This window comes from Mustela lutreola, chromosome 6 (genome assembly GCF_030435805.1).
Source record: "Mustela lutreola isolate mMusLut2 chromosome 6, mMusLut2.pri, whole genome shotgun sequence".
Lineage (NCBI taxonomy): Eukaryota > Metazoa > Chordata > Mammalia > Carnivora > Mustelidae > Mustela > Mustela lutreola.
In genome coordinates, this window is record NC_081295.1 from 96,734,365 (window position 1) to 96,762,132 (window position 27,768).

The 27,768-nt window shown below is 34.6% G+C and overlaps 1 protein-coding gene across 1 annotated transcript; it reads right to left on the reverse strand.

The window, feature by feature from the left end:
- Nucleotides 1–27,768, reverse strand: LOC131834082 (cysteine-rich secretory protein 2-like). Its single transcript, XM_059178214.1, has 9 exons — nucleotides 27,574–27,768; nucleotides 27,403–27,439; nucleotides 20,381–20,451; nucleotides 15,865–15,981; nucleotides 14,387–14,474; nucleotides 9,198–9,343; nucleotides 8,646–8,743; nucleotides 5,285–5,373; nucleotides 1–689 (listed from the first exon to the last, which is right to left on the reverse strand). The coding sequence occupies exons 1-9, from the start codon at nucleotides 27,583–27,585 to the stop codon at nucleotides 562–564; spliced, it is 786 nt and encodes a 261-aa protein (XP_059034197.1). The 5' UTR covers nucleotides 27,586–27,768; the 3' UTR covers nucleotides 1–561.

The window sequence follows — 27,768 nt, forward strand, 5'->3', positions numbered from 1 at the left end:
TTGTTGTTGTTGTTGTTGTTTTAAATGCATTTTTTATTTTGGAGTACTTTTAGATTTACAGAAACTTTGCTAAGATAGTACAGAGAATTCCCATATACCCTTCACCCAGCTTTAGTTTCCCCTAATAATCATCATCTTGCATTACTCTGGTACATTTGTCAAGGCTAAGTAATGGGTGTTACTATCAAAACCAATTCAGACTCTATTTAGATCCTACCATTTTTTCCCACTAATGACCTTTTTGTGTTCAAGGATCTGATCCAGGAGACCACACTCCATTTAGTTCTCATGTTTTTGTAGTCTCTTCTGTCCTGTAATGCTTTCTTGGAATTTCCTTTTTGCTCATGATTTTTACATGAGCAACAGATAATCATGGATTATGTTATTTTTTAATCCTTTGTATGAAAGAGATTTCTGTAAAATAAAAACTAGATCCAAGAGAAAAAGTCTTATTATTTGGAATAAAATTTATAGCTAACATGCTTACATCTGTGCTAATGTCAAATCTAAGTAGATGATGCCGGTCTGCTTCCCTTAGCCCTGCTCAGTCTGTATTGGCACTTAGTAAATTTTGTCTTCACATTCGCAGGAGGCCTTGCAATTTTTCTTGACAAAATCATGTTCACAGCTATAGTTTTTCTTCAAAACATCACAGTTAGAATATTCATTTTTATATTCACAACTGTTGGCTGGAATAAAAACAAAGAAATTAGTCAGTTCATTATTGTTTTCCTCCATAGCAACAATGCAAACAATAAATTCAATGTAAATGGGGAGAAGACAATTGAGCAAACAAGTTGGTATAACACTACGATGTAAAGGGACACATTAATCCGTCACTTCTTTTAAAATTTGAGCTTTCTGGAATGTTTCTAAAATGAATTGACATACTTTCTTTTCTCGGAAAATAAAGTAAAATAAACTTAAATGAGTTTCTCTACAATTACACTGTCCAAAATTATAACCTCTAGCCATGTGGTTGTTTAAACACAAGCTTAAATTAATTAAAATTACATAACATTAAAAAATAAATTTTCAGGTCATTGGTGATACTTGTTACACATCAAGCACTCAATGATCAATTTGTCTAGGGGTTACTTTACAGGACAATGGAAATATTGAATATTTCCATTATTGCAAAAGATTTTACTAGACACTCTTGCTCTATCCAGACTTTAGTGACATTAGTCTTTCTTTCAAGAGAAAGAAATCATTATGAGAAAATGTAAATGTAAAACAGGAAGGAATTTCACTATGATTATCAGATATTTCTACCTTGAAGTTCCTCATTGGCCACAAATTCAATAACTCTCAAACTAAATTCATCATTCTACTCCCAAGTGTGGCATTTCTTTGGAGTCACTCCCCAACTCCCAACTCAATTTCCCCAGTATCAGAGAAATGAAATTCCTAGTTACTAAATAATTCAAACCAGGAACTGGGAATCAACATGAACTCACTGCTTTTTACTTTTTGTCAGCATTTGCCAAGTACAAGAAACAAACACCGGGTTTGCTACTTCCTATGGCTCATTACTGTCCATTTCTCTTCATTAAGTTTGTCCTAATGCAGTAAATACATCCATTTGTTTTTTGAACCCCCATTTTCAACTGTCTCCAAGCTGGCTTCCATTCACTACTGCCAGATTTTCATAAAACACAATTCTGATCTCATTACTTTTTTGTTGAAAAATCTTTCAGTTGGTTGCCTCTTGCTAACAGGATAGATTCCAAACCCCTTAACAAATAGTATTCAACAGAGGAGTAATATGTTCTTCTTTAATGGATGTACAGCTTTAATATCATTCAATATTCTGAACTAGAGCTACACAATTCACTCAGAAAGAATGGTGCAGAACAATCTAGTGAATGCATTTGAAAGTAAAATTTCAGTTAATGGGTTAGCTGCATTATTCGTAATAATTTTTTTCAACTTATTTTAATTTTAATTTCAATTAAATTTACTTTTTTCAATTTAATTTGTGTTTGAGGTTAGCTTTAGTTTTATTTATATTATAATATTTAATTTTAACTATTTAACTCATTGAATTTTACACATATATATATGTTTACATTGCATTCACACTAGATATATTCACTTTTGTTGGCTTATGAGGTTTTTTCTTTTTTAAATTAAATTAAATATAATTTTTTTTCAGTGTTCCAAAATTCATTGTTTATGCACCACACCAAGTATTCCATGAGATATGTGCTCTCCATAACACCCACCACCAGGCTTAATAATTTTGATAACATATCACAACTAAACAAAAATACCAATTATTTGTATTTAAATCTATAACACTAAACATAAAATATTATATGACACTAAATTTAATCTTTTGCTATAGTATTTTGAGGCTTCTGTGAGTTAATAATACTATATGCAGATTTGATTGTCATTTTAAAAGTATGTAAAAATTACTAGCAAACACAAGTGTGAGTGCTTATTAAATTAAACTTGAAAAAAATAAACTTGATTATTCTAAGTATACTGAGGGGAAATGAAGAATTTAGCATGATAAACTCATTAATTATATAAAGACAGGTGTCTGATCTGTGTCTGTTCTCATACTGTTATATCTTGTACATATTTTCTCTTTATAAAATCTTACTTTTGATTTAATTGCATTAACTTTGATAGAAAAAAAAATATTTAATTGCAATGAATTATTTCCACAGAAACATTTTTATATATGCCCATATGTAACAAGTGCTTATATACTGATGGTAGATTTTTTTTAGGTTACACGTGGTAACAGGAATTTCATTGCAAATAATACATAGATACTGTGTATCTATGTAAAATTTTTGATTAGACACATCTATTGCATACTTTTATTTTTGTCTTTTGCATGAAGACATTAAGTTGGTTACAATTAGAAGCTTTCCTAGTTCTTAAAAAAATTTTTTTTTAAAAGGGTCTATGGTTTTTATGATATTGAGGTATGTTCCTTCTATCCCTACTCTGTAGATAGTTTTTATCAAGAAACAATACTGTATTTTGTCAAATGCTTTTTCTGCATCTAGTGAGAGGATCATATATGGTTTTATCCTTTCTTTAATTAATATGATGTATCACACTGATTGATATGCAGATGTTGAACCCTCCTTGCAGCTAAGAAATAAATCTCACTTGGTCTGGTGAACAATCTTTTTAATGTACTGTTGGATGCTATTTATTAGCTAAGGTCTTGGTAAGAATTTTTGTATCCACATTCATCAGATGATGCTCTATGTAGACAATCCAAAAGACTCCACCAAAAATTTGTTACATATAGGAATTCAGCAAATTAACAAGATATAAAATACTGATTTTGTTGATTTATTATTCCTATTTCTAAGCCCTAAAAATGAGGCAGAGGAAAGAGAAATCAAGGAATTCATCCCATTCAACTGGACCAAAAAACCATAAGACATTTAAGAATAAACCTAATCAAAAGGTAAAAGCTCTGTACTCTGAAAACTAGAGAACATTTATGAAAGAAATTGAGGAAGACACAAAGACAAGGAAAAACATCCCATGATCATGGACTGGAAGAACAAATATTGTTAAAATGTTTATGCTCCCCAGAGCAATCTACACATTCAATGCGATCCCTATGAAAATACTATCAACATTGGTCACAGAGCTGGAGCAAATAATCCTAAAATTGGTATGAAACAGGAAAAGACCCAGATAGCAAAAAAAAAGTGTTGAAAAAGAAAACCAAAGCTGATGGTCTCATGGTGCCAGACTTTAAGTCTTATTACAAAGCTGTTGTCATCAAGACAGTATGGTACTGGCACAAAAACAGACACCTAGATCAATGGAACATAACAGAGACCTCAGAAATGGACCCTCAACTCTATGGTCAACTGATCTTTGACAAAGTAGGAAAGAATATCCAATGGGGGGGGGAGACAGTCTCTTCAAAAAATGTTGCTGGGGAAACTGAAGAGCCACATGCAGAAGAATGAAACTGGACCACTTTCTAATACCATACACGAAAATAGACTCAAAATGGATGAAAGACCTAAAGTTAAGACATGAATTCATCAAAATTCTAGAGAAGAACATAGGCAACAACGTCTTCAACCTTGGCAACAGAAATTTCCTGCTAAACACATCTCCAAAGCCAAAAGAAACAGAAGCAAAAATCTATTGGGACTTCATCAAGATCAAAGGCTTCTGAACAACAAAGGAAACAGTCAGCAAAACTAAAACTGATGAAATGGGAGAAGATATTTGCAAAATATGTCTTATCAGATAAAGGGCTAGTATCAATATGAACTTATCAAATTCAATACCTCAAAACCAACATCCAGTCAAGAAAGGGCAGAACATATGAACAGATATTTACCCAAAAAATACATAGAAATGGCCAACAGACATGAAAAAATGTTTCACATCACTTGGCATCAGGGAAATACAAATCAAAACTACAATGAGATACCACCTCACACAGGTCAGAATGGCTAGAATGAACAAATCAGGAAACAGCTGATGTTGGCGGGAACTCTTTTTCACTGTTGATGGAAGGCAAACACTGGAAGACAATATGGAGGTTCCTTAAAAAGTTAAAAATAGTGCTACCCAATGACCCAGAAATAGCACTACTAGGCATTTATCCAAAGTCTACAAACATAGCTATTCGATGGAGCACATGAACCACAATGTTCAGAGTAGCAATATCCGCAAAAGCCAAACTATGGAAGGACCCCAGAAGTCCATTGGTAGATGAACTGATAAAGAAGATGTGGCATATATATGTATATTATGCATATAAATATCTATATTAGAATATAACCCAGCCATCGAAAAAAACAAAATCTTGCCATTTGCAACAACATGGTTGGAACTAAAGGGAATTATGCTAAGTTGCTAAGTAAGATAAGTCAATCAAAGAAAGACAGACTATATGATTTCACTCATATGTGAAATTGAAGAAACAAAACAGATGAACATAAGGGAAAAGAAGGAAAAATAAAATAAGTTGAAAACAGACAGGGAGGCAAACCATAAGAGACACTAAACTCTAGAAAACAAACTGAAGGTTCCTGGAGGGGAGGTGGGTGCAAGGACAGGGTAACTAGACGATGGGCATTAAGGAGGGCCCTTGGTGTAATGAGCATTGGTCACTATATGCAACTGATGAGTCACTAAATTCTACCCCTGAAGCAAATATAATGTTAATTAAATTGACTTTACATAAAAAATTAAAAAGATAAGAGGTACCCATAGAGAAAAAAAGAGCCAGGTTATTTTATTATATATATTAACAAACAAATGACATCAAACTTACTGCAGAGTCCATTGACACAGTGATGAGGACAGCTGGCACAAGTTTTTCCTTTCAGGTAAGGGGTATTTATCTTGCTAATAATATTACCACTGAAATTTGAAATACAAAATGTCAAACATTTTTCATTTTTCAGTTTAGTTTATACTTCCAGGGTAGCATCTATCACCATATATACCTGAATATTTGGTCACTGTTTTTCATCATATCAAATAACTGAAAAAGTAAAATTCTCAGCATGTACTCAGGTATCAGTGTAAAGAAAAAAACTGACACATTCACTCATGTTCTTGACCATAATTTAACAGCCTGAACAACTGAAATGGGATTAATAGGGTCTAAAATATTCAGAGTCCATTTTAACATGACATTCTTTCTTCCCCAAAAGATTTGGTCAGATTGCTAAATTAGTGAACCCCAAAGTGATGGATAGTGATAAAACATATCCTTTAGAGAGAGATCACAACTTGGGAGCAAAAGGGTTGCAGTATGTAAATGCTTAAAGTTACATATAATTTTATATTAAAAATGATAATTTCTATAATATGAGCTAAGGAAGGCAAAGCCCCTGGATAATTTTGGCTTCAAGATGGTGGCATTGAGGGCACCTGGATGGCTCATTGGGTTAAGCCTCTGCCTTTGACTCAGGTATGCTCTCAGGGTCCTGGGATTGAGCCCTGCATTGGTCTCTCTGCTCAGCAGGAAGCCTGCTTCCCCTCTATCTCTGCCAACTGCTCTGCCTACTTTTGATCTCTCTCTCTGTCAAATAAATAAATAAAATCTTTTTTTTTTCTTCTTTTCCTTGTTTCTTTTTTTTTTTCTTAAGATGGAGGTATTGATTTGGGGTACCTGGATAGCTTAGTAGGTTGTCTGCCTTCAGCTCAGATCATGATTCCAAGGTCATGGGGTCAAGCCCCATATCGGTCTCCCTGCACTGTGGGGAATCTGCTTGTCCCTCCCTACTTCTTGTTCTCTCTCAGTCACTCTCTCAAATAAATAAAACATTAGCAAAAAGATGGAGGTAGTGATTTTAAAGTAGTTTTTGATGTGTGTTTTTGGTAGTAGGGATGCTTAAAGGTTTTTGAATGTCTAGAGGATTTGTGTGTGAGATTTTAATGCTTATGAAAAATGGGAATGTTAGAAAAAACAGTTTTATTAACACTAATCACAAATGTATATTTGTCTTACAATAACTAACCTATATCTCATTGATGAATATTATTCAAGAGAGTCAAAGTCTCAATAGTACCAAGTGGGCCAAAAATACAAAGCCATGCACCTGAATCTCACTCCCGGCACAGAACATAATAACCATGTGTGAGTCCCTGGAGAATCGTGAAATAAGACACAAACATGTTCTGGAATTTCTCTCATTCCTGCTTTTCCTCATTATTCACTCCAACTCTCACTTCAGATGACTGGCTCCAGATCCTCCTCTCTTAGAGCCAGCCAGTGAGTTTGGGTGCCTTCTCCTAGGACCTTTCAATTCTTTTTCTTTTCTTTTCTTTTCTTTTCTTTTCTTTTCTTTTCTTTTCTTTTCTTTTCTTTTCTTTTCTTTTCTTTTCTCTTCTTATTTATTTATTTTAAATCTATCTTTACTAACTTATTTATTTATTTATTTATTTATCCATTTATTTATTTATTTATTATTTATTTGACAGACAGAGATCACCAGCAAGCAGAGAGGCAGGCAGAGAGAGAAAGGAGGAAGCAGGCTCCCGCCGAGCAGAGAGCCCGATGTGGGGCTCCATTCCAGGATCCCGGGACCATGACCTGAGCTGAAGGCAGAGGATTTAACCCACTGAGCCACCCAGGTGCCTGGACCTCTCAATTCTTTCTAGTAAACCTTAATAAGTGCTTGCAGGAAAATGATATTGGAGGTCATATTTCTCACCCTGGAGATTCATATGCTCAGGTTATCTACAGTCTCAAATAAATCCTGTAGGAGCCTTGGTTCTAGGGGTCCTCTTGTCTCCATTGGCAAGAAATGTCAAACATTAAAAGAAATTAATGTTAACAGAGATATTGAGATTGGATCATCAGTATATCCACAGAATTTATTGTAAGTTTAGACATAATCCTTGATGAAATAACATATTTCCTGCTATAGATCAAGACCTTAAAGTATGGTTCATTATAGAGATTTTATGAAAACTTCTGAAAAATAAAGACTAGATTTTGTTCTTCTCTGGACTCTGAAGTACATTAAGGATCTCTTGAAAAACCTTTGAGCTGCAAAAGAATGAATAATTTGTGAGTTAATAATGTGGTTGATTTTTTAGATAAACAGGACAAGGGATATTTTAGCAGGAGAAGCTAAAATCTCAATCTGCCATCCCCTACTTGCCATTACACTACCATCACTTCTTAACCATCAAGTTGTCACCCTTCTAAAGTGTGAAGTTAGTGAGAACCAATGATATCAAATCTAGAGTATTGCTCATGGAATAGCTGTGGGCTCAAGGGAAGGGCAACTGATAGAAAAGATGCCACTTTGAAACTGAGAAAAGAGAGTTTCAGATTTTATACTTGGAATTGAGAACCTGGTCTCTTCCCTGAGAAGTTGAATGTATCTCAACTTAAAAGACATTTCCAAAGATGTATTACTTCTGGATGGACCCAGAAGGTATTATGCTAAGTGAAATAAGTTGAACAGATAAAAACAAATACCATATGATTTCACTTATATAGGGATTCTAAAAAAATAATAATAAAAAAATAAAAACCACAAATATACCATAAGTACAAGAACAAACTGATGTTTGACAGAGGGGTGGCAATGGGGGGGGCAAATAGTTGAAGGGAAGGGGCACCGGGCGGCTCAGTGGGTTAAAGCCTCTGCCTTCAGCTCAGGTCATGATCTCAAGGTCCTGGGATCGAGTCCCACATTGAGCTCTCTGCTCAGTAGATAGCTTGCTTCCCCCTCTCTTTCTGCCTGCCTCTCTGCTTACTTGTGATCTCTCTCTCTCTCTGTGAGATAAATAAAAAATCTTTAAAAAACAAAGTTGAAGGGGAGTGGGAAGTACAGGCTTACAGTTATGGAAAAGTAAGTCATGGGAATAAAAAGTAGAACATAGGGACTATAGTCAATAATATTACAATAGTTATAATAGCATTATATAGTGACTGGAGATAGCTACAGTTGTGGTGAGCATAGCATAAAGTATAGACCTGGTATTATGTCATATACCTAAAATAATATGACATTGTGTATGAACTATGCATCATTTAAAAAAATGAAAAAAGGATTTATTCCTTTTCATTACTGAAATGTTTTATATTCTAGTTTGTCTACTATACAAGAATTTTTAAAATATTAAATTGCACATAGGATTATCACATGAACTCTAAAGTATATACTTACGCAGGACAATATTGGCAAACATAGTAGTATCTTAGAGTCTCTTGATTGGGACAATAGGCAACCCCACATCCAACACGGTAAGAAGAATACCATACAACCTACAATTTCAAAAAGGAATATAGGAGAGTACATTAAGGAAGAGGGAAAATACTGCAAAAAATAGTAGCAACTGTAACACTGAAAAAATGATACTATCATAGTTTGTAGCCAAGTTCCTTTTGAAAATATTTGATACTATCATAGTTTGTTCCTTTTGAAAATATTTAATTCAGTTATTGAAGAAAATTGCAAATTTTAAAATGTTAAATCTTAATATATCTTTAATATTTTACCCATTTCTAATTTTGAAAAAAATATGGAGTATGCTTCCTTACCAAGAGCTTTGCAAGTGATGGAAAAAAAAGACAACTCTAGATGAAGTACCAGCCAATGCCAGGGCTATCATATCTATTCATGCTCTTACCCAAATTGAACATTGGACTTGGTCATAATTTAGAGATGCTTTCATGTTAGAGCATTTGTGGTCAAAGTATTTTCATTTTTTTGTCTTACCTGGGTGTAATGTCCAACAACTGCATTGGAACTCTTTGGTCCTACACCGTAGACAAAATCATGGTACTCATCATACCAGTTTTGGATTGCATCTGACCAGGAAGCAGGGTAACTTGACATAAAGAGATTCTCACCACATTTTGTATCTAAAGATAAATGGATTATTCTTGAGGAAGCAATAAATCATGCAATGGCAAAAGAAATCAACTACATGGTTTCACTCATATGTGGAACATAAGGAATAGCATGAAAGACCAGAGGGGAAGGAAGGGAAAACTGAAGGGAGGGCCGGAGAATCAGAGTGGGAGATGAGCCATGAGACACTATGGACTCCAGGAAACAATCTGAGGGTTTCATAGGGGAAGAGGGTATGGAGATGGGGTAGCCCAGTGATGGGTATTAAAGGGGGCACATGTTGCAATGTACACTGGGTGTTATATGCAAATAACGAATCATGGAACACTACATCAAAAATGAATGATGTACTCTATGATGACTAACATAATATAAAAATATATAAAAAAAAAGGAATCAACTACACGCAAGGATGTTGCCCTTCAAATACAATGTCTGTATTTATAATTGTAATACATAATTAAAAGGGCTTCTGTACTTCTCAGCTCTAAAGCTGAATGGAAGTCAGATCTGTCGGGGGCACCTGGGTAACCTAGTAGCTTAAGAGGCTGAGCTTTTTATTTCAGCTCAGGTCATGATTTCAGATCATGAGGTCAAGCCTTGCATCAGGCTCCCCACTCAGCAGGGAGTCTGCTTGGGGTTCTCTCTCTCTCTCTCCCTCTCTCTCCCCCTCTGCCCCTCCTCTAGCTCATACTCTCTCTCTCTCTAAAATAAATAAATGTTTTTAAAAATATTTTATTTATTTATTTGTGAGAGAGAGTGGGAGCACAAGCAGGGGAAACTGCAGGCAGAGGGAGTAGTAAGCTGCCTATTGAGCAGGGAGCCCAATGCCAGATTTGATCCCAAGACCCTGGGATCATGACCTGAGTTGAAGGCAGACCCTTAACCAAATGAGCTACCCAGGTGTCCCTAAAATAAGTAAATCTTAAAAAAAAAAAAAAAAAAAAAAAAAAAAAAAAAAGATTGGTCTAGGATGCAGAGACAGGCATCAATATGCAAGCTTGCATAGGTTACAAAGACCTTATTATTCAAAAATAAAAAAAATTATTAAAAATCTTATAACTCAAAAATATTGTTTTTAAAAAAGAAGGCTACTTCTCCACATTGTAATGATGCCTATGCTCTTAGCTTTGTACTGTAAATTCTCAAAAAGCAGTGACCAACTTTCCTTTGCACAGTGTTGCTCCCTGAGGGAGAGCAGAAATGGTAGTTTGGATTGATAGAAGCCATAGCTCTTCTTTTCAGTTCAGTATAGAACAAGCCAACACCACTGCTGCCTGTTTCTCCCTAGAATGGGGCAGATTTGGTCTATGCATTCAATGTCACAGATTTTCCAGAGGCTACCCCAAAGACTGCCAAAAACTGTCCTTCCCTCTCTGAGAACGCTAATAAGATCTAGCATAATCTAGCTGCCTGGGGCAAATGAGAAGAGATAGAGATTTGGGTTCACAGTTGCCTCAGTTTCCCTTCCTAGTTCAGCACAGAATGAGCAGATTAAAACAAACAAACAAACAAACAAACAAACACAATTTCAGCCTCTTCCTGAATAGGAAAAGAGTTGAATGAAATGCCCAAAAATCTTTTTCAGGGGGCTGCCTGAGGAACTGACTATAGATCTTTTCTGATCACAATGAACTTGAACATATATTTCTTCAAGGAAGATGTACAACTTGAACAATAGGTATATAAATGGCCTTGGGTAATATGGACATTTTAACAACATTGGTTCTTCTCAATAAGCAAAAAATACTTTATTCAATAAGTGATGACGAGAAAATTGGACAGATACATGCAGAAGAGTAAATTTGGACCTCTATTTTATAGAACTCACAAAAATTAACTCAAAACAGATTAAAGATTTAAACGTAGAACTTGAAACTGTTAACCTCCTCCATGAAAATATAAGGAAAAACCTCTTTGACATTGTTCTTAGTAATTCTTTCCTGGATAGGACACTAAACGTTCTAGCAACAAAAGCACAAATAAATAAGTGGGCCTGAATAAAACTAAAAAGTTTCTGCACAAAAAAGAAAAAATCAAGAAAATGAAAAGGTAACCTATGGAATGGGTGAAAATATTTACATAGCAACAACCCAATAGCCAAAATTAACCCCATTTTAAAATGGGCAGGGTTTTTTTTGTTTATTTTTTCTATTTTTTAGTTACCACTTTTTATCTAGCATTTATTTATTTTCATTATTTTATTTTATTATTGTAATGTAGTTAACATACAGTGTTATATTAATTTCAGGTGTGCACTGTAGTGATTCAACAATTTTCGACATCACTCTGTGCTTATCACTAATGCCCTCCTTCATCCCCATCACCTATATCACTCCTCCTCCCACCCACTTCCCCTCTGGTAACCATCAGTTTGTTCTCTTATAGTTGAGTCATTTTCTTGATTTGTCGCTCTTCTTTTCCTTTGCTTATTTATTTTGTTCCTTAAATTCCAAATATGAGTGAAATCATATAGTATTTGTCTTTCTCTGACTGATTTTGCTTAGCATTATACACTCTAGCTCCACCCATGTTGTTCCAAATGGCAAAATTTCTTTTTTTTTTTTTAATGGCTGAATAATACTTTATCATATGTTTGAATGTGTATATTCATTCTGTCCTATCAATGGACACTTGGGTTGCTTCCATAATTTGGCTATTATAAAATAATGCTGCTATAAACATAGGGGTGCATGTATCCCTTTGAATTGGTGTTTTTGATATGTTAGGGTAAATACCCTGTAGCACAGTTACTGGATTGCAAGATAGTACTATTTTTAACTTTTTGAAGAACCTCCATACTCTCTTCCACAGTGGTGGCATCAGTTTGTACTCCCATGAACGGTGCATGAGGGTTAATTTTTTTCCACATCCTCTCCAACAGTTGTTGTTTATTGTGTTTCTTATTTTAGCCATTCTCGTAGGTGTGTGATGATACACCTCACTGTGGTTTTGACTGCATTTCCATGATGAGTGATGTTGAGAGCCTTTTCATGTCATGGCTGGCCACCTGTAAGTCTTTGGAAAAATGCCTGTTCAAATCTTCTGCCTATTTTTTGAGCAGAAGACATCAAAAGGTATTTTTCTAAAGAAGATATACAAATAACCAACAGGTATTTGAAAAGGTGCTCAACATTATTAGTTATCAGAGAAATGTACATCAAAGTCACAATGAGATATCACCTTAAACCTATTGTGATGTTTATTATGAAAAAAAGAAAAAAGAGACAAGTGTGATGGTGAGGATGTAGAGAAATCAGAATCATGTACACTGTTGGTGAGAATGAAAAAATAAGTATAGCTACTGTGGAAAACAGTATGGAGTTTCCTCAAAAAATTAAAAGTAGAACTACAAAATGATCCAGCAATACCACTTCTGAATATTTATCCAAAAGAATTGAAATCAGCATCTTTAAGAGATATTGACACACTCACGTTCATTGCAGCATTAGTCAAAATAGGCAACATTTGGAAACAATCTAAATGTCCATGAACAAGTGAATGGATGAAAAATCACACATGTGCGCGCGCGCACACACACACACACACACACACACACACACACACACACTGGAACGTCATTCATTTTTAAAAGAAAGGAGGAAGTTTTGCAACATGTGAAAACATGGCTAAAATTTGAGGACATGATGCTAAGGGAAATATACCAGCCACAGAGAAATTACTGCATGAGTCCATTTATATGAAATATCTAAGAGTCAAATTCACAGAATCGGAGTTCAATGGTGGTGGCTGAGGATGAGGGAAAGGAGAAATGGGACTCACTAATTAATGAATTTCAGGTAAGGAAGGTAAATACGTTCTAGGTATCTGTTGTAAACATTGTTCCATATAGTATTTTTAAAAATTGGTCAAAAGTGTAGGTCTCATGTTAACTATTCTCACAATAGAACTTTTTTAAAAAGCATTGTTGCTACAATAAAAGTAATAAAAAATAATGAAATGTCTTGCAGCTCAGAAACATTTGCCTCTTTTCAGCTCTCACTGAATAATATCTAGATGCCGCTTAAAGAGAATATAAAGTATTCTTGGTACACAGTCTATGCAAACTACTTGACTATTATCAAAGAGTAAAAACTGAATGAACATACACAAAGTATTCATGATGATATTTAAAGTTTAAGTATTTTTATAACAGAATTCAGGAACTTGTCTCATAACTCAGTATATTTATGAATACAAAATAAGGAGATATTTAAACACCAAGCAGATCAATTTGCAAAAGGGCAGTGGGTTAGAAATCAATAAGCCTGTCTTTCTTTGACTGAGTTATTTCACCTAGCATAATACCCTCTAGTTCCATCCACATCATTGTAAACAGCAAGATTTCATTCTTTTCATTTCATTCACTCATTCAAACACTCATATGTGGAATTTAAGAAACAAAACAGGCAAACATAGGTAAAGGGAAGGAAAAATAAAATAAGATGAAAACAGAGAGGGTGGCAAACCATAAGAGACTCTTGACTATAGGAAACAAACTCAGGGTTGCTGGCAGAGAGGTGGTGGGGGGTTAGGGTAACTGGGTGATGGGCATTAAGGAGGTCATCTGATATAATGAGCACTGGGTTTGTATGCAACTGATGAATCACTGAATTCTACCTCTGAAATTAATAATACAGTATATGTTAATTAAATTGCATTTAAATAAGAGATTTTAAAAAATAAATCAATAAACCTGGTTAACTTTTCAGTACATGACACGACTTCAGGATGTGCTCCTTGGTCTTTTTTCCCATGTCCCTAAGCTTGGAAGCTGGAGAAATGACGCTGTATGACTTGTTAACTCATGAGCTTGTTGAGGGGACAAATGAAGTATTGCTTCAGGAATTATTTGCATAATGTAAATAGTCAAGAAGCCTAAAATACTTATAATCCTCCCTCCCTCTATAGATAGTTTGATTTTAAAACAAGCAATATAAGCAACATTTATTTACTAAGTCTTCTTACAACATCCCAGAATGTTCCATTCTATTTTTTTTCCAATGTTATTTTATTTGTTCATTCATTCAACAAATATTTACTCATTTACATACTGGTTTTTCGGTCCTCTGGCACACTGTGTTCTAAAGTGCACTTGTTTGCCCACTTTTGGGCATTTGCTGCTGCTTCTGTGCTCCATTCCTAAATGCCAAAATAAAAAAATAAAACACTTAAAGCTTCAATTCCAATGAAACATATGCTTTATAATCTGATTGGTAGGTTGATTTGCACTACTTTAAAACTTCTATAGCTATAGTAATTGTCGTCGGTTTGATGAGGTCTTTTTGTTAGGGAGGTATGTGTGTGTTTATATGCTCCAATGCCCATTTCCACATGAAGAGAAGTTCATAAATTATGTGTCTACTGAGAGAAACATCTAATACAATATCTGACAATTTGTGATAGTACAGGAGCCACACCTAGGATTTTTAGTAATAGTTCTAGTCTAAATACTCACCAATATGTGAAGTCTTTAAATTATATTTCAATAGTAATAAACTGTCCCAGATTACTCCCAATTCCACTTATAGCCCATCACATTCAAATGGGAGACATCTAGCATTTACAGATTGTGTCTTAGAAAGTGGACTATTATTTACCCCAAATGACACTGATTTTTTTTAAAAGACTTTTAAAATTTATTTAACCAAATGATTTGTGGTTTTCTAAGTTTTACATTTTTGTTAAGTTTATTCCTAAGTATATTATTTTGATGCTACTGTAAATGAAATTGTGTTTTCATTTCATTTTCAGGTTGTACATTACAAGTGTATATAAATACAACTAATTTTTTTCAATAACAGAACTCAATATTTGTATATATTATGAAATTATCACAAGTCTCATTAACATCTATCATTATGCATTGTTACAAATTTCTTCTTGTGATAAGAATTTTTAAGATCTATCCTCTCAGCAACTTTCATACAAAATATAATAGTTCTAACTATTGTTACCATATTGTATATCACATCTTTAGGACTTATTTATAACTGGACTTTTGACCACCTTTCCCCATGTTATCCCACATCCCTCACCTCTGGCAACCACCAATCTGTTCTTTGTACCTATGAATTGTTTTTTTTTTTTTTTTAATAATATTTAAAATTTTTTAAAAAATTTATTTTCAGTGTAACAGTATTCATTCATTTTGCACCACACCCAGTGCTCCATGCAATCCGTGCCCTCTCCAATACCCACCACCTGGTTCCCCCAACCTCCCACCCCCCACCGATTTTGAAAGAAAGTAGATAGGACAGATAGTGACAGAAAGTGCAATGGCTTCACATTTGATGTCTGAAGATCTGTCTTCTAATTTTGCCTTCCTGACTTAATAGTTCTTTAAACTTGACAATTACTTAACCATTATAAAGAAAAATTAATTTTTGCCCTGCCCATAATACAGTTCAAATGAAATAGCAGAATGGAAGCAAAACTTTGTAAGCACAAAGTTCTTAAGAGATGTTGGTTACCAGCTGCCTGCTCTAATCACTGCTGATTCATACCATTAGCCTTTATCACTATCTCTTACCATCTTTAGCATGTTGCTGGCAGGTGGAGAGACCGATTTCCTTAGTTCATTGTGTTTATTTACAATCTTTTCTTGGACTTGCTTTTGAGTGGCTAACAAAGTTTTAAAGGACGGATCCTAAAGGGAGATAAAATTAAGGTTATCTTTTTAACATTTGTTAAAATTGCATTTAAGAGTGCATAAGTGAATTTGAGGGAGCCAAGATCATTTTAGAAAGCATTCAAGTCAATATTAGTTGTTAAGCATTGCCAATGAACCTGAGCCAAAGCTATGACAAGTAGGAAAGAAGTAATTTGAAGTTTTAAGAATGAAGATGGCATGACAAATTGAAATCTCCTCTGAGGCCACCAATGCCAATTTCTAGTTTCAAGGGAATTCTTACTGTATCTTTTCTAGCCATTTGAGAGATAATATTTTATAATCATAAAGGAACACATAGAAACATTAAGATATTCATTCAAATTCACAGGCTGCAGCAGATGGGATGAGAGTAGACCTCAAGATTCATCCTAGATGTTAAGGAAACTTTGACCTGATATCGTCTGTATTTAGAGGAATAGTGTATTTAGGGAAGGGATGTTCAGGTTCAAAATATATTTAGTAATCATAAAATTATTCTTCCTATTATGGTAGATTTAAGGATCTATTTTATTATGATCTGCTTTCATGGGATCACTCAAAAGGTAATTTTGCAGTATTAAAGAATTCCAAGGCCATTTAGAAGGAACAAAATCACCCAATTAATGGGCCATTGCTAACTTCTTTTTTAGTAACAGCATAAACTATTAAATCAGCTGCTGGGGGCATCTGGGTGGCTCAGTGGGTTAAGCCACTGCCTTTGGCTCAGGCCATGATCTCAGGGTTCTGGGATTGAGCCCCACATTGGGGTTTCTGCACAGCGGCAGCCTGCTTCCCCCTCTCTCTCTGACTGACTCTCTGCCTACTTGTGATCTTTCTCTCTCTCTTGAATAAATAAATAAAACCTTTTAAAATATCAGCTGCTGAAATTTAGGTATATTTTATTATTGTGCATGTGGTGGGGGAGGTGTCTAGCCTGGAGGTAGGGTAGAGTGTGTGAACTTTTCCCTCAAGATTGTCTACGGCCATACCACCCTGAATGCACCCAATCTCATCTGTTTCCACAAAGTCTAAGATATATGATAACTTAAAATTACACATGAGTGTTATGTGATATGAACATGACCAACAGTTTAAAGTCTAAGTCTAAACAGACAGGGCCCTTCATTTCGCCTAGTTGCTTGTATGTTCCTAAGGACAGGGACCAATAGTGAATTTTCTTTTTAATTTGAATTTTATTGTACTCACAGATCTGGCACATTCCCAGCTACTAACTCTTAGGCTAGAAAGGATACACATGTGAAATATTAGCAGTGGCCCATCTCTGCTTTACACTAAAGCATAAAATAATATCCTTGGATATTTCCCATTGACCCTCAAAAATCTGCTTAATAGAATTTCATTTCAAAACACTCTAAAATTTGGTCCCTGAGAAAGAAGTAATTATTTCCTCCTTCTTACCCTATCTTATTATGTAGATATAAATCCTACTGAAGACATGTCTATTTTTTTAAAATGAATTTCAAGAAAGTTTTTATTGGGTGACAGGGAATATGAAAAGTGTTGAGCATTAAATGGATCTAATAAGGTATCTATCCCTAAAAAAAAAGGAAGAAGATTTTATTTATTTACTATGTCAGAGACAGTACAAGCAGGGAGAACAGCAGCCAGAGGGAGAAGCAAACTCCCAACTGAGCAAGGAATCCAACACGGAACTCAATTCCAGAATCCTGGGATCATGACCTGACCTGAACACAGATGCTTAACTGACTAAGCCACCCAGGCATCCCGATATCTATTCCTAAAAAATTTATTTTGATTCTTTCTCCCTCTCTCTCTGCCCATCCCTGCTCTGCGCTGTCATTCTCTCTCTCTCTCTCTCTCTAAAATGATTAGAAAAAAAATCTAAAAACAGAATTTATTTCAATAGACTATATGACATGAATGATAACTACAATACCACATGATAACTGAAGTGATAGGTGGATTCTGCTAGATACATAAAAAACAAGGGATTAATTCTTGAGTCAGGTTAGGAAAGCTTTGTAAAAGACAGTCTGGATTGACATTATAAAGGATGAATAGTGTTTTTTATTAAGAAGGTGCAGAAGCTGGTGCAGCCACTCTGGAAAACAGTATGGAAGTTCCTCAAAAAGTTGAAAATAGAGCCACCATATGACCCAGCAATCACACTACTGGGTATTTACCCTAAAGATACAAATGTAGTGATCCGAAGTGTTTATAGCAGCAATGCTATAAACATGCTCCTGAGTGTTTATAGCAGCAATGTCCACAATAGTCAAACTATGGAAAGCATCTAGATGTCCATCAACAAATGAATGGATAAAGAAAATGTGAGATATTATATATATATATATATATATATATATATATATATATATGCACAAAATAGAATACTACACAGCCATCAAAAGAAATGAAATCTTGCCATTTGCAACAACATGGATGGAACTAGAGGGTAACATGCTGAGCAAAATAAGCCAATCAAAGAAAGACAATTATCATATGCTCTCTCTGATATGAGGAATTTGAGAGGCAGGGAAGGGGGTTGTGGGGGGTAGGGAGGGAAAAAATGATACAAGATAGGATTGGGAGGGAGACAAACCAAACTGAGGGTTGCTGGGGGGTGGGGGGAGTAGGGAGAGTGTGGTTGGGTTATGGATACTGACGAGGGTATGGACTATGGTGAGTTCTGTGAAATGTGTAAGCCTGGTGATTCACAGGCCTATATCCCTGGGACAAATAATACATCATATGTTAATAAAATAAATTAAAAAAAAAGAAAGTGCAGGAAATTGGGGCACCTGGGTGGCTCAGTGAGTTAAGCCTCTGCCTTCAGCTCAGGTCATGATCCCAGAGTCCTGGGATGGAGCCCCCCATCCATCGGACTCTCTGCTCAGCAGGGAGCTTGCTTTCCCTGCTCTCTATGCCTTCCTCTCTGCCTCCTTGTGATCTCTCTCTCTCTGTCAAACAAATAAATAAAACCTTTAAAAGAAGAAAAAGGAAGTACAGAAAAAAAAAAGGATGAATAGTGTTTTTTATTAAGAAGGTGCAGAAGGTATGTAGAGAATCTGACTAGCAAATATTTGGCAGTGCAAAAGAGAAAAATATATCTATATTTTAAATCATTTTATAAATGAAGACCAAGAGACAGACCAGAGAGATAACAGGGGATTGGAAAGGACCATGAAGAAAAATCTTTAGAGGCACCTGTGTGGCTCAGTCTGTTGAGTCTGCCTTTGGCTCAAGTCATGATCCCAAGGTCCTAGGATTGATCTCTCCTGAAGTTAGTTTCCTGTTCAGTTTCTCCCTCTCCCTCTACCCCTCCCACTGCTTGTACTCTCTCTCTCTCTCTCTGTCAAATAAATAAATAAAACCTTTTTAAAAAAATCTCTAGGAAAGAGATTGGGAAGGTGGCAAACTTTTTGAATGAAGATGTACGTGATGCATAAATTGTCCGCAGATTGAAAATTAATTATAATAATATAATGACTGTATTTCTGAATACCACCTGAGTATTGGCCTAGTCTAAAGTCTGATCTGTGGAGTCTTAGCTATTCTTGTTAGCTCAGAGTTAAGGGAGAATAAGGGAACAGACAGCAATGACCAAACTTCACATTCAGAGATTTTCTGATCAGAAGATAGACACTTTATATAGACACCTACCCACCAAACATTTAAGAGAAAGGTTAATCTTGTTCTTAAGATTATTAAAGTGCAGCAGCATATTATAAATAATTGGATCATCTTATTCTTTATATACTAATTGTAAGACCATGAAAAAAATCCAAATACTTAATTCCCTTACCAAAGTTTATTTTTATAATTTAAAAAATAGGTATAATTATTCTTATACAATGACTATGAAAATAAATGTGATATATGTGAAGAAGTTTTTCTAACTCTCTATGAGGATCACATTGTAATGAATTAAATAAAAGGAAATCAGAAAACATCTCTAGACAATGTGATAGAAATATAATGATAGCATCAAACGTAATTCTAATTTCTGAGTGGCCACTTTGAAAAAGAAAAAAAACAGATTGAATTGATATTTATGATATACTTATTTATCTAATAGATTCAAAATTTGTTTTCATCATGCAATCAATATTAAAATTACTAATGAAATATCTTACCTTACTTCTTTACTAAGTCTTGAATTCTGCAATGTATATATGCAGATCTCAGTTCTGAAAAATCTGTATTTCCAGTGTTCAACACCCTCATGTGGCTAGAGGCTACAACATTGGTCACCACAGCTTTAGATTTAATTGTGTTATGTACTTGAGCAACCAGTGAGTACTTTGTCATGTACCAGACTCTCTATTCCTTTTCATTTATGGAAATTGATCTATTAGCTTTCTATGTATAGATTGCTTCAATTATTCTGAAAATATTTCAACCTTGACCATACCTGTCCATTTGCAGGAAAGAATGGAAGCAGCACAACAGCCAGGAACAGCAACTTCAGGAATAAGACCATTGCTGGGAAAACAAAACAAAGGGAACAAAGACCTGCATTGGATTGTTTAGTGTATGAACTTCTGAGGAATACAGGGGGAAACCAAAACAAAACAAGGTAGTGATTTCAGTTGTTCCAAATTCATTAGTAATATAGCCAGAGGAGATTTGTTACATGATGCCACTGAATGATAATGAATTCACCCAGAAACCACCCTCCAATAGGGACCTAAAGAACAAAAGGAAGTACTTGATTGAAGCCTTCAACGTACACATATAAATGTCAAGTATATAATGCCCATTTCACCCTAGTTCCACACTCTTGCCTATGTAGCAACTCTTGGTTCTAAGAATGGCTTCTTCACCCTGCGCACTCAGAAGTAATAGGTCCCAACTGTTAGTAATACAGGGGTACTATTGTATTAGGTCTTAATGGTTTCCTTAAACCCTTCTTAATCCTTTATAAATATACCTTCATTAATATCTTTTCAAATCACTAATGATCACTTGCCATTTCTTTCCTGCCATGAGTTTTAAGATAACAAAAGAAATTTTATTGCTTAGTGATACTGACAACCCTCATGTGTTGGGAGATATACAAAAAGATGATAAACTCTTGGGAAAGTGCCTCTGATTTTGTCTAACGTATTAGTTTCTTTTTGGCAACCTGGTGTAGCCAAAAGTTTAGGCATTATGGTGATTGTGTAAGATAAGAACAGAGGCACAGAGGTGTTAAGTCACCTCCTGACGGTATCATTGCTAGATAGCATATGGCTAGGACAGAACCCAAGTTTCTCTTAACCTCAAAATGCAGTTCCCACCAAATTGTATTATACTTTTTGGGGCATGGAGTTCCAGGTAAGAATGGAAGAATTTAATGAACATACTGCCTTGACGAAAAAGGCTTACATTGTTATAAATATTTTCATGGCTATTAAATAGCTGGTTTATTAAACACATTTAGTAGATTACTAAACACATTTGACAATATTAGAAATTAGAAAAAATTAGAAAAAAACACAATATTAACAAATAAGTCAATCTTTTTTCTGTTATTCTGCAAATATAAAATAAAGCTCATACAACTTAGCTCAAATAATATTTTCTTAGAATATCCATCTTGTGTTGAAAATATTGAAAAGATAGCCTTTATATATGTAATTTTGTTGATATAATGGAGAATTTTATTGGCATCTTAATGAAGTATTTTTGTCCATTTACTAACTAGAAAAGGAAGGGAAACAATTGGAATGAAAAATCACAAAATTGGCAACATATTCCTATAAGGGTCCCATAAGGTATACAAATTATGCAGGAATTTCTACAATGCTTTGGAAATTTAAACTCTTCTATATCATTATAATATTTATAACATTATTGTTATAATATTTATAACAATAAAAAGTTGATTTTGTTTATACTGTAATTTTTAGGTAGAACAGAGGAAGAGGTGGGAAAATAAAATGAAAAACTGAAAACAGAAATGAAAGAATATGGAAAGAAAAATTAACTTAATTATGTATAAAACAAACACATAAATCTAGTGTCCACAGAGGCATTTTTGTTTCTCAGAAATACCTGGTCCCATACTGAGCAAACTTAAACACCTAACCTTGGCACCTGGTATGTGAGAATGGGAAGAGTGCATTATAGGTGTTAAGAAGCCTGTGTTTTTGTTGTTGTCATTAATTCTATTTTACCCAGCTCCTCTTCAACTAGCGATATGAAATTGAAAATCTTTATCAAGTTAGACTACGGTGACATAGGATCACTTCATACAGTTCTTGAGAATGAGATAAGTAATGTTAGAGCAATTTGAAAATTAATGTTAGAGCAATTTGAAAATATTTTTAAATGTATGCATATACATACATAAGACATACTGTCTTAGCATTAACATTAGTGTTACCATTTGGGATGCTTGTGCCCTCAGCTGGGAGCGTTGACAGCAGAAATCTCTCAGCACTTCAGCTGATTGACTGAAGCCTCCCATAAGACTCTACCACAGCTTCACCTCACCTTAAAGGACCTTGGTTCTCTTTCCATCCTTCCTAGGGAATTCATCCCATATTCTTCAACTTCCTGGGTCTCAGATTTTGTTACCTGGGGAACACAACCTGGTACATTATTCATTAGATAATATTTTTTTCCCCCATAACTCTAGTCAGGATGGGCTCCTCATTAATAACCTCATTATCCTTTGGGCATATGTCCTTTGATCAGGTTAATCCTTAACCTGGATTTTAGCCACATCCTTCAAGACTGTGAACATTTCTGAATCCCTTCTCCAAAGAAAGTCATAGCTAACTCCCAACACACTAACCTTGTCTCTGGGTAGGAACATTTAAAGCCCACCCAGTAAATTTTGATTTTATTCAATTTTTTCTGATCCATGTTCATGGTCTTATTTCCCTCAATTTCTTTATATTTGATTTTTTTTCTGAACTACATTGTGAGTAGCTATGACTAAAGACACCTCACTCTGTACTTGCTCAGTGATGGAGTAATAGGAGTTTGCAAAGTCTCCAGGGGACTCTCTCCTACACTAATAACCTTGGGCATGCGCATCCCTCTGTCATGGCCTCAAGTGGGCCTCCTAGAAAATGTGAGAGCAAAATACAAAAAGGATCCTCCCTTTTTTTGCAAGTCAGTGTCAGTCAGGTACTGTTCTTTCCTTTAATAGGCATCCATCGGGTTTTCCACACTTTATCCATGATAGCATGCTTGATATTATTGAGCATGGTCAAGTGAATACGACAGAATTCCTGCCCATCCTCTGTCTTGGCATATCGTTAGGGGAGCCCATCATTCTAGTGCCCACACTTTGAGCTTGTTGGATTTTCCCATTTGTGAAAAAGTAAAATGTAAAGTTTTATCTTCTTTTGCTTTGATCCCTTCTGGGACTTTGGAGAAGGACAGGGAAGGACCCAGTATAAAACAAGGCTCTGGAAGTAAATATTTTAGATACAGTAAATATGATAAAAACCTGTTATCAGTTGTAAGAGCAATGCATTTAGTTCTACCTCATGTCTCTCTCCCAGGGAACTCCCTAAATAACAAGTGTAAATAGGATATGTTTTATTTGCACATCCATTTGGTAGAGTTACAGAGAAAGCATTAGGATGAATTAGGAAAGTAACTGCCTTTTCCTGTCATTTACTTACATGTAGACAATTTCTAAATGTGTAATGTTATATGTCTCCACTGTTATTTCCTTAGGAACAAACTTTGATTCTTTCTAAATCATTTCCCTAAAAAGAGTTATTTTGCTACATGCATGTTACCAACTCTCTTCTTTTATATAGTTTTTCTGCTCTGCCATTCATAATTTTCTTTTTTTCAAGAGATCAGTAATTACTCATAAGTGTGACTAGAGAAAAGTCAAAGATTTACAATTCTAAGTGTTGATGGTTTACTACTAATTACAGACAGCAGGGGAAATTGTGTCTTTCTGAAGCATAAACTTACATATACAATTAAATTATAGCATATTGCTCCTTCTTTACATTAATGTTAGGGCCACCATAAGTTAGAAACACTCACTTGGAAATAAATAAGTTGTTCTCTCTAATGACATCATATCAATCAATGCTTACTAATTAATAAAAACATATATTTAAAAAATTATATAGGCTTACCTTGCCTGAGAAGTCTGTTTTATGGAAACAAAGATTTTTATGATCAAATAAATTTTATATCAGAACTGTAAGAATAATTCAAAAATTTAAAAACAGAATAATTCAAATTAGAAAATGTCTTGGTCCAATTCTTCATATCAGTGTACTAAACAAAAATCATGTGACAAAATATGTTGTGAAATTTAACTCCTATTATAGTTAAAAATAAGAAGAAGGAAGGAAGAGATTATTAATTTGATAATAGAAATATAACCAAATATCTCTAACAAATATAGTTATTGGAGAAACTCTAGATGAATTCATTTAATATTGAGACCAAAAAAAGAGTGAGCAATGTCACTAGTACTGTTAAACATCATATTGGAGAGGTCTTGATCCAAGCCGTACAAAAACCCCACACATTTGTAAGTCTTGTAAAGGAAGAGCTAATATTAGTATTTAAAAATGAAATGGCCGGGGCACCTGGGTGGCTCAGTGGGTTCAGCCGTTGCCTTCGGCTCCGGTCATGATCCCAGGGTCCTGGGATTGAGCCCCGCATCGGACTCTCTGCTCAGCAGGGAGCCTGCTTCCTTCTCTCTCTCTCTCTGCCTGCCTCTTTGCCTATTTGTGATCTCTCTCTGTCAAATAAATAAATAAAATCTTAAAAAAAAATCTTTAAAAATGATATGGCCATTTACCTAGAGAATACATCATAATCAAAAGTTTGCAAGATGTAATATCAACCAATAAAAATACCATTGCCATATATTAACAACACTCAAGTAGAAAATCAAATTAAAAAGAAAACATACAACTCACAATAATACAAAAATGAAATAACCAGGAATAAAAAATCTTTTTGGGAAACAATTTTAAAACCCCAGAAAGAGGCATAAAAGTAAATCCACATAAATTGAGAGATTTTCATGCTTTTAAATAGTATGTGTTAATATAATAGAGATATCAATCCTAATTAAATTAATATAAAAATATTTATAATCCCAATAAAAATTCTGATTGGCCCATGAATAACTAATATACCATTTATAAGAAGGATTAATTTGAGTATCTTTTCATATTAGTTCTTAAAATAGGCTTCAAACATGTATTGACAAAATTTGGATATTATATTAGAAATGGACAAAAATGGGCCAATGAAAGTAAATAGAAAATTTAAGACACAGACCAAACAAGGTAGCATAAAAAAACATTAGAGGAAGAACAGATTGTCTGGCATATGGTTCTGGGAAAATTACCTTGTTATGTGGAGAAAATTAAAGCCAGAACCTTCTTAAGCATTACCAATAAAAGTGAATGTAGAAGGAGAGGAATTAAATTCATAAATAGATAAAATGCTTTATATGAAAATTTTCAGGGTCATATTCCTTTGCCCTTAAGTGAGCCATACAATAATGCATTCATATGGTGATTCTGCGTTTTGTGTGAAGCACTGTGTCACTCTTTATGGGCTCATTAAAACTCCTAACAATCTAGAGAGTACATAATATTACTCAATACCCCAGTTTACAGATCTGCAGTCCCAAGATCAGATTTTTAATAATGCAATGTCATGTGGTTGCATGCAAAAGAACCCGGGGATAAACCCAGACAGTTTGGTCTTAAAGCCCTAGCTCCTGAAAGGAAAGATGGAAATGTTTCAAACAATTAGACCAGAATAAATACCATTAAAGACATCAGCTCGGGGACATCTGGGTGGCTCAGTCAATTAACTGTCCTACACTTGAATTTGGCTGGGGTCATGACCTCAGGGTAGTAGGATCCAGCTCATTCCCCCACCCCCATCAGCTCTGGGCTCAGCCCAGAGTCCGCTTGAGAGTCTCTCCCTCTCCCTTACCCCCTCCTCCCACTCTCTCCCTCTCTCTCAATAAATAAATTATTTAATTAATTAATAAAATCTTTAAAAAATTAAAACCATCAACACAACATGTGTAATGTGGGCATTATGGGTAGTCAGACATCTATGTATCAATCAGCACAGAAAAGTGTTTGATGCAATCTTTCAACCTTATATGTCATATTAATCTTCCTTCTGGTCACTTTCTGTCATCTCAACCACTTTTCTATACTACAGGAAGCAGCCGTTGACATTATACAGAGTTTGCCAAACTTCTAGACTTCACCACCTAGGACATCTGTAAAGATATCTAAATAATAGTAGCCACCTTGACAGTTCCCAAAAGCAATGTTTTTTGTTTGTTTGTTTGTTTGTTTTGTTTTTTTCATTTCTACATATGATTTTCTGCTCCTTACTTGAATTTACTAAATGGCATTATTAGAATTATTAGCACTATCTAATTTAGATCTTGAGGTCTGACTCTTCCTCCTAATTTACTTCTTCCCCTTACAAATCAGGGGCACAAATTGACCTTCCTACCCGACATTATAGAGTAGTTCCTGGCTTTGCAACTTGACATTGCTTTAATATCCTTTGATGATCCTCCAGAGGGTGAGTCATTCGAGCAAATGTAGGCTTTGGTTTTAACTGGCAAAAGACACAACACCAGATCTTCTCTGGCACAGTAAAATCCTCCCTAAGCTCCCTGCATGGCACCTAGCTGTAGAGAAGAACATTAATAAAATATTTTGAAAATCAAATCCTCCCTCTGCAGGGTAAATATCTCCTTGTATGTTGTCACTAGGTATCACTTCTTATTTGCCAAAAATAAAAGTTCTTTGTGACAATTGCTTCCTTATAAAATATCCTCAGTAGATAATTATATTCAAATCTTCATATAAATGTAGCTGCTTGTGTAGATTAACTTTTGATCGGAAAACTTCAAGTCTTCTGTCTTATTTTGGTTTGAATGAATTTCATGAGGGAAATTTTATTTTGCTGATAATTGCTAATGGAATTTTTTTATCTCTAGGTCTGTGTTATCATTTTGTTTTGATAGATTGAAAATTATTAGCAATAGCTTCTGCTCCTTATTTTAATAATGTCTGCATCAACACATATCTATATATGTGAATATTAGTAAAATTATTAAAATGGAAATATGTAACACATATATCCTTAGTTTTTCATTTTTCTATTAAAGGCAGTTTAGTACAATTGTTTGCAAAAGTCATAGATATGGAAAATATATACTTATTTTACAATGAAAAGTGAAATTTAATTTAGATATTAAATTAGCTAAAAGTGTGTTTGGAATAGTAAAGCTACATGTTACTTTCTGAGCTTAAAAAGAGTATGAAAGTTAAGTTCATTACTTTCAGTAAAGGTTATTAGCAGAGTTTTGAAAATCATAGATTCTTATACAATATATCATTTACCACCAAAAAAGCATAAATAATATTTGCACGATAAAATGTTCACCTTAAAAAATACATTACTTACTGTTGATTCTCAGAGCCAGGTGAAGCATCGGCTTTATCTGTAGGAGGAAGGAGGGTGGAAAGATAGAAGGTCAGAGCAGTATATATATATTACCCTTATTTCCTGTTTTTGGCCAATTATGGTTGTGCAAGTAAATCTAAGTCAACAGGTCTGAAACAGGATTTGTCATACCAATAGTCTCATTGCTGATTGTCTAACTGCAGTTTTGGCAATATCTTGTGATTCTGCACATGCCTTTTTTTTTTTTTAAATGGCTTTTCTTCAGCTCAAGTGATGTCCTTAGATGTCCCCTTTGCTGTGCATTTATTCTCAAGTACTCCTTTGGTTCCTAGAACTGAATCCTCTGCAGACTTGGGTGGAGCGTAT

Bases quoted from the DNA above. Each gene is read 5' to 3' on its own strand.
- LOC131834082 (XM_059178214.1), bottom strand. The intron at 20,452-27,402 runs GTAAGTAATGTA...TTGTTTTCCCAG, and splicing joins CCTGGCTCTGAGAATCAACA to CAATGGTCTTATTCCTGAAG. The intron at 14,475-15,864 runs GTAAGAGATAGT...TTTGGCATTTAG, and splicing joins CCAGCAACATGCTAAAGATG to GAATGGAGCACAGAAGCAGC.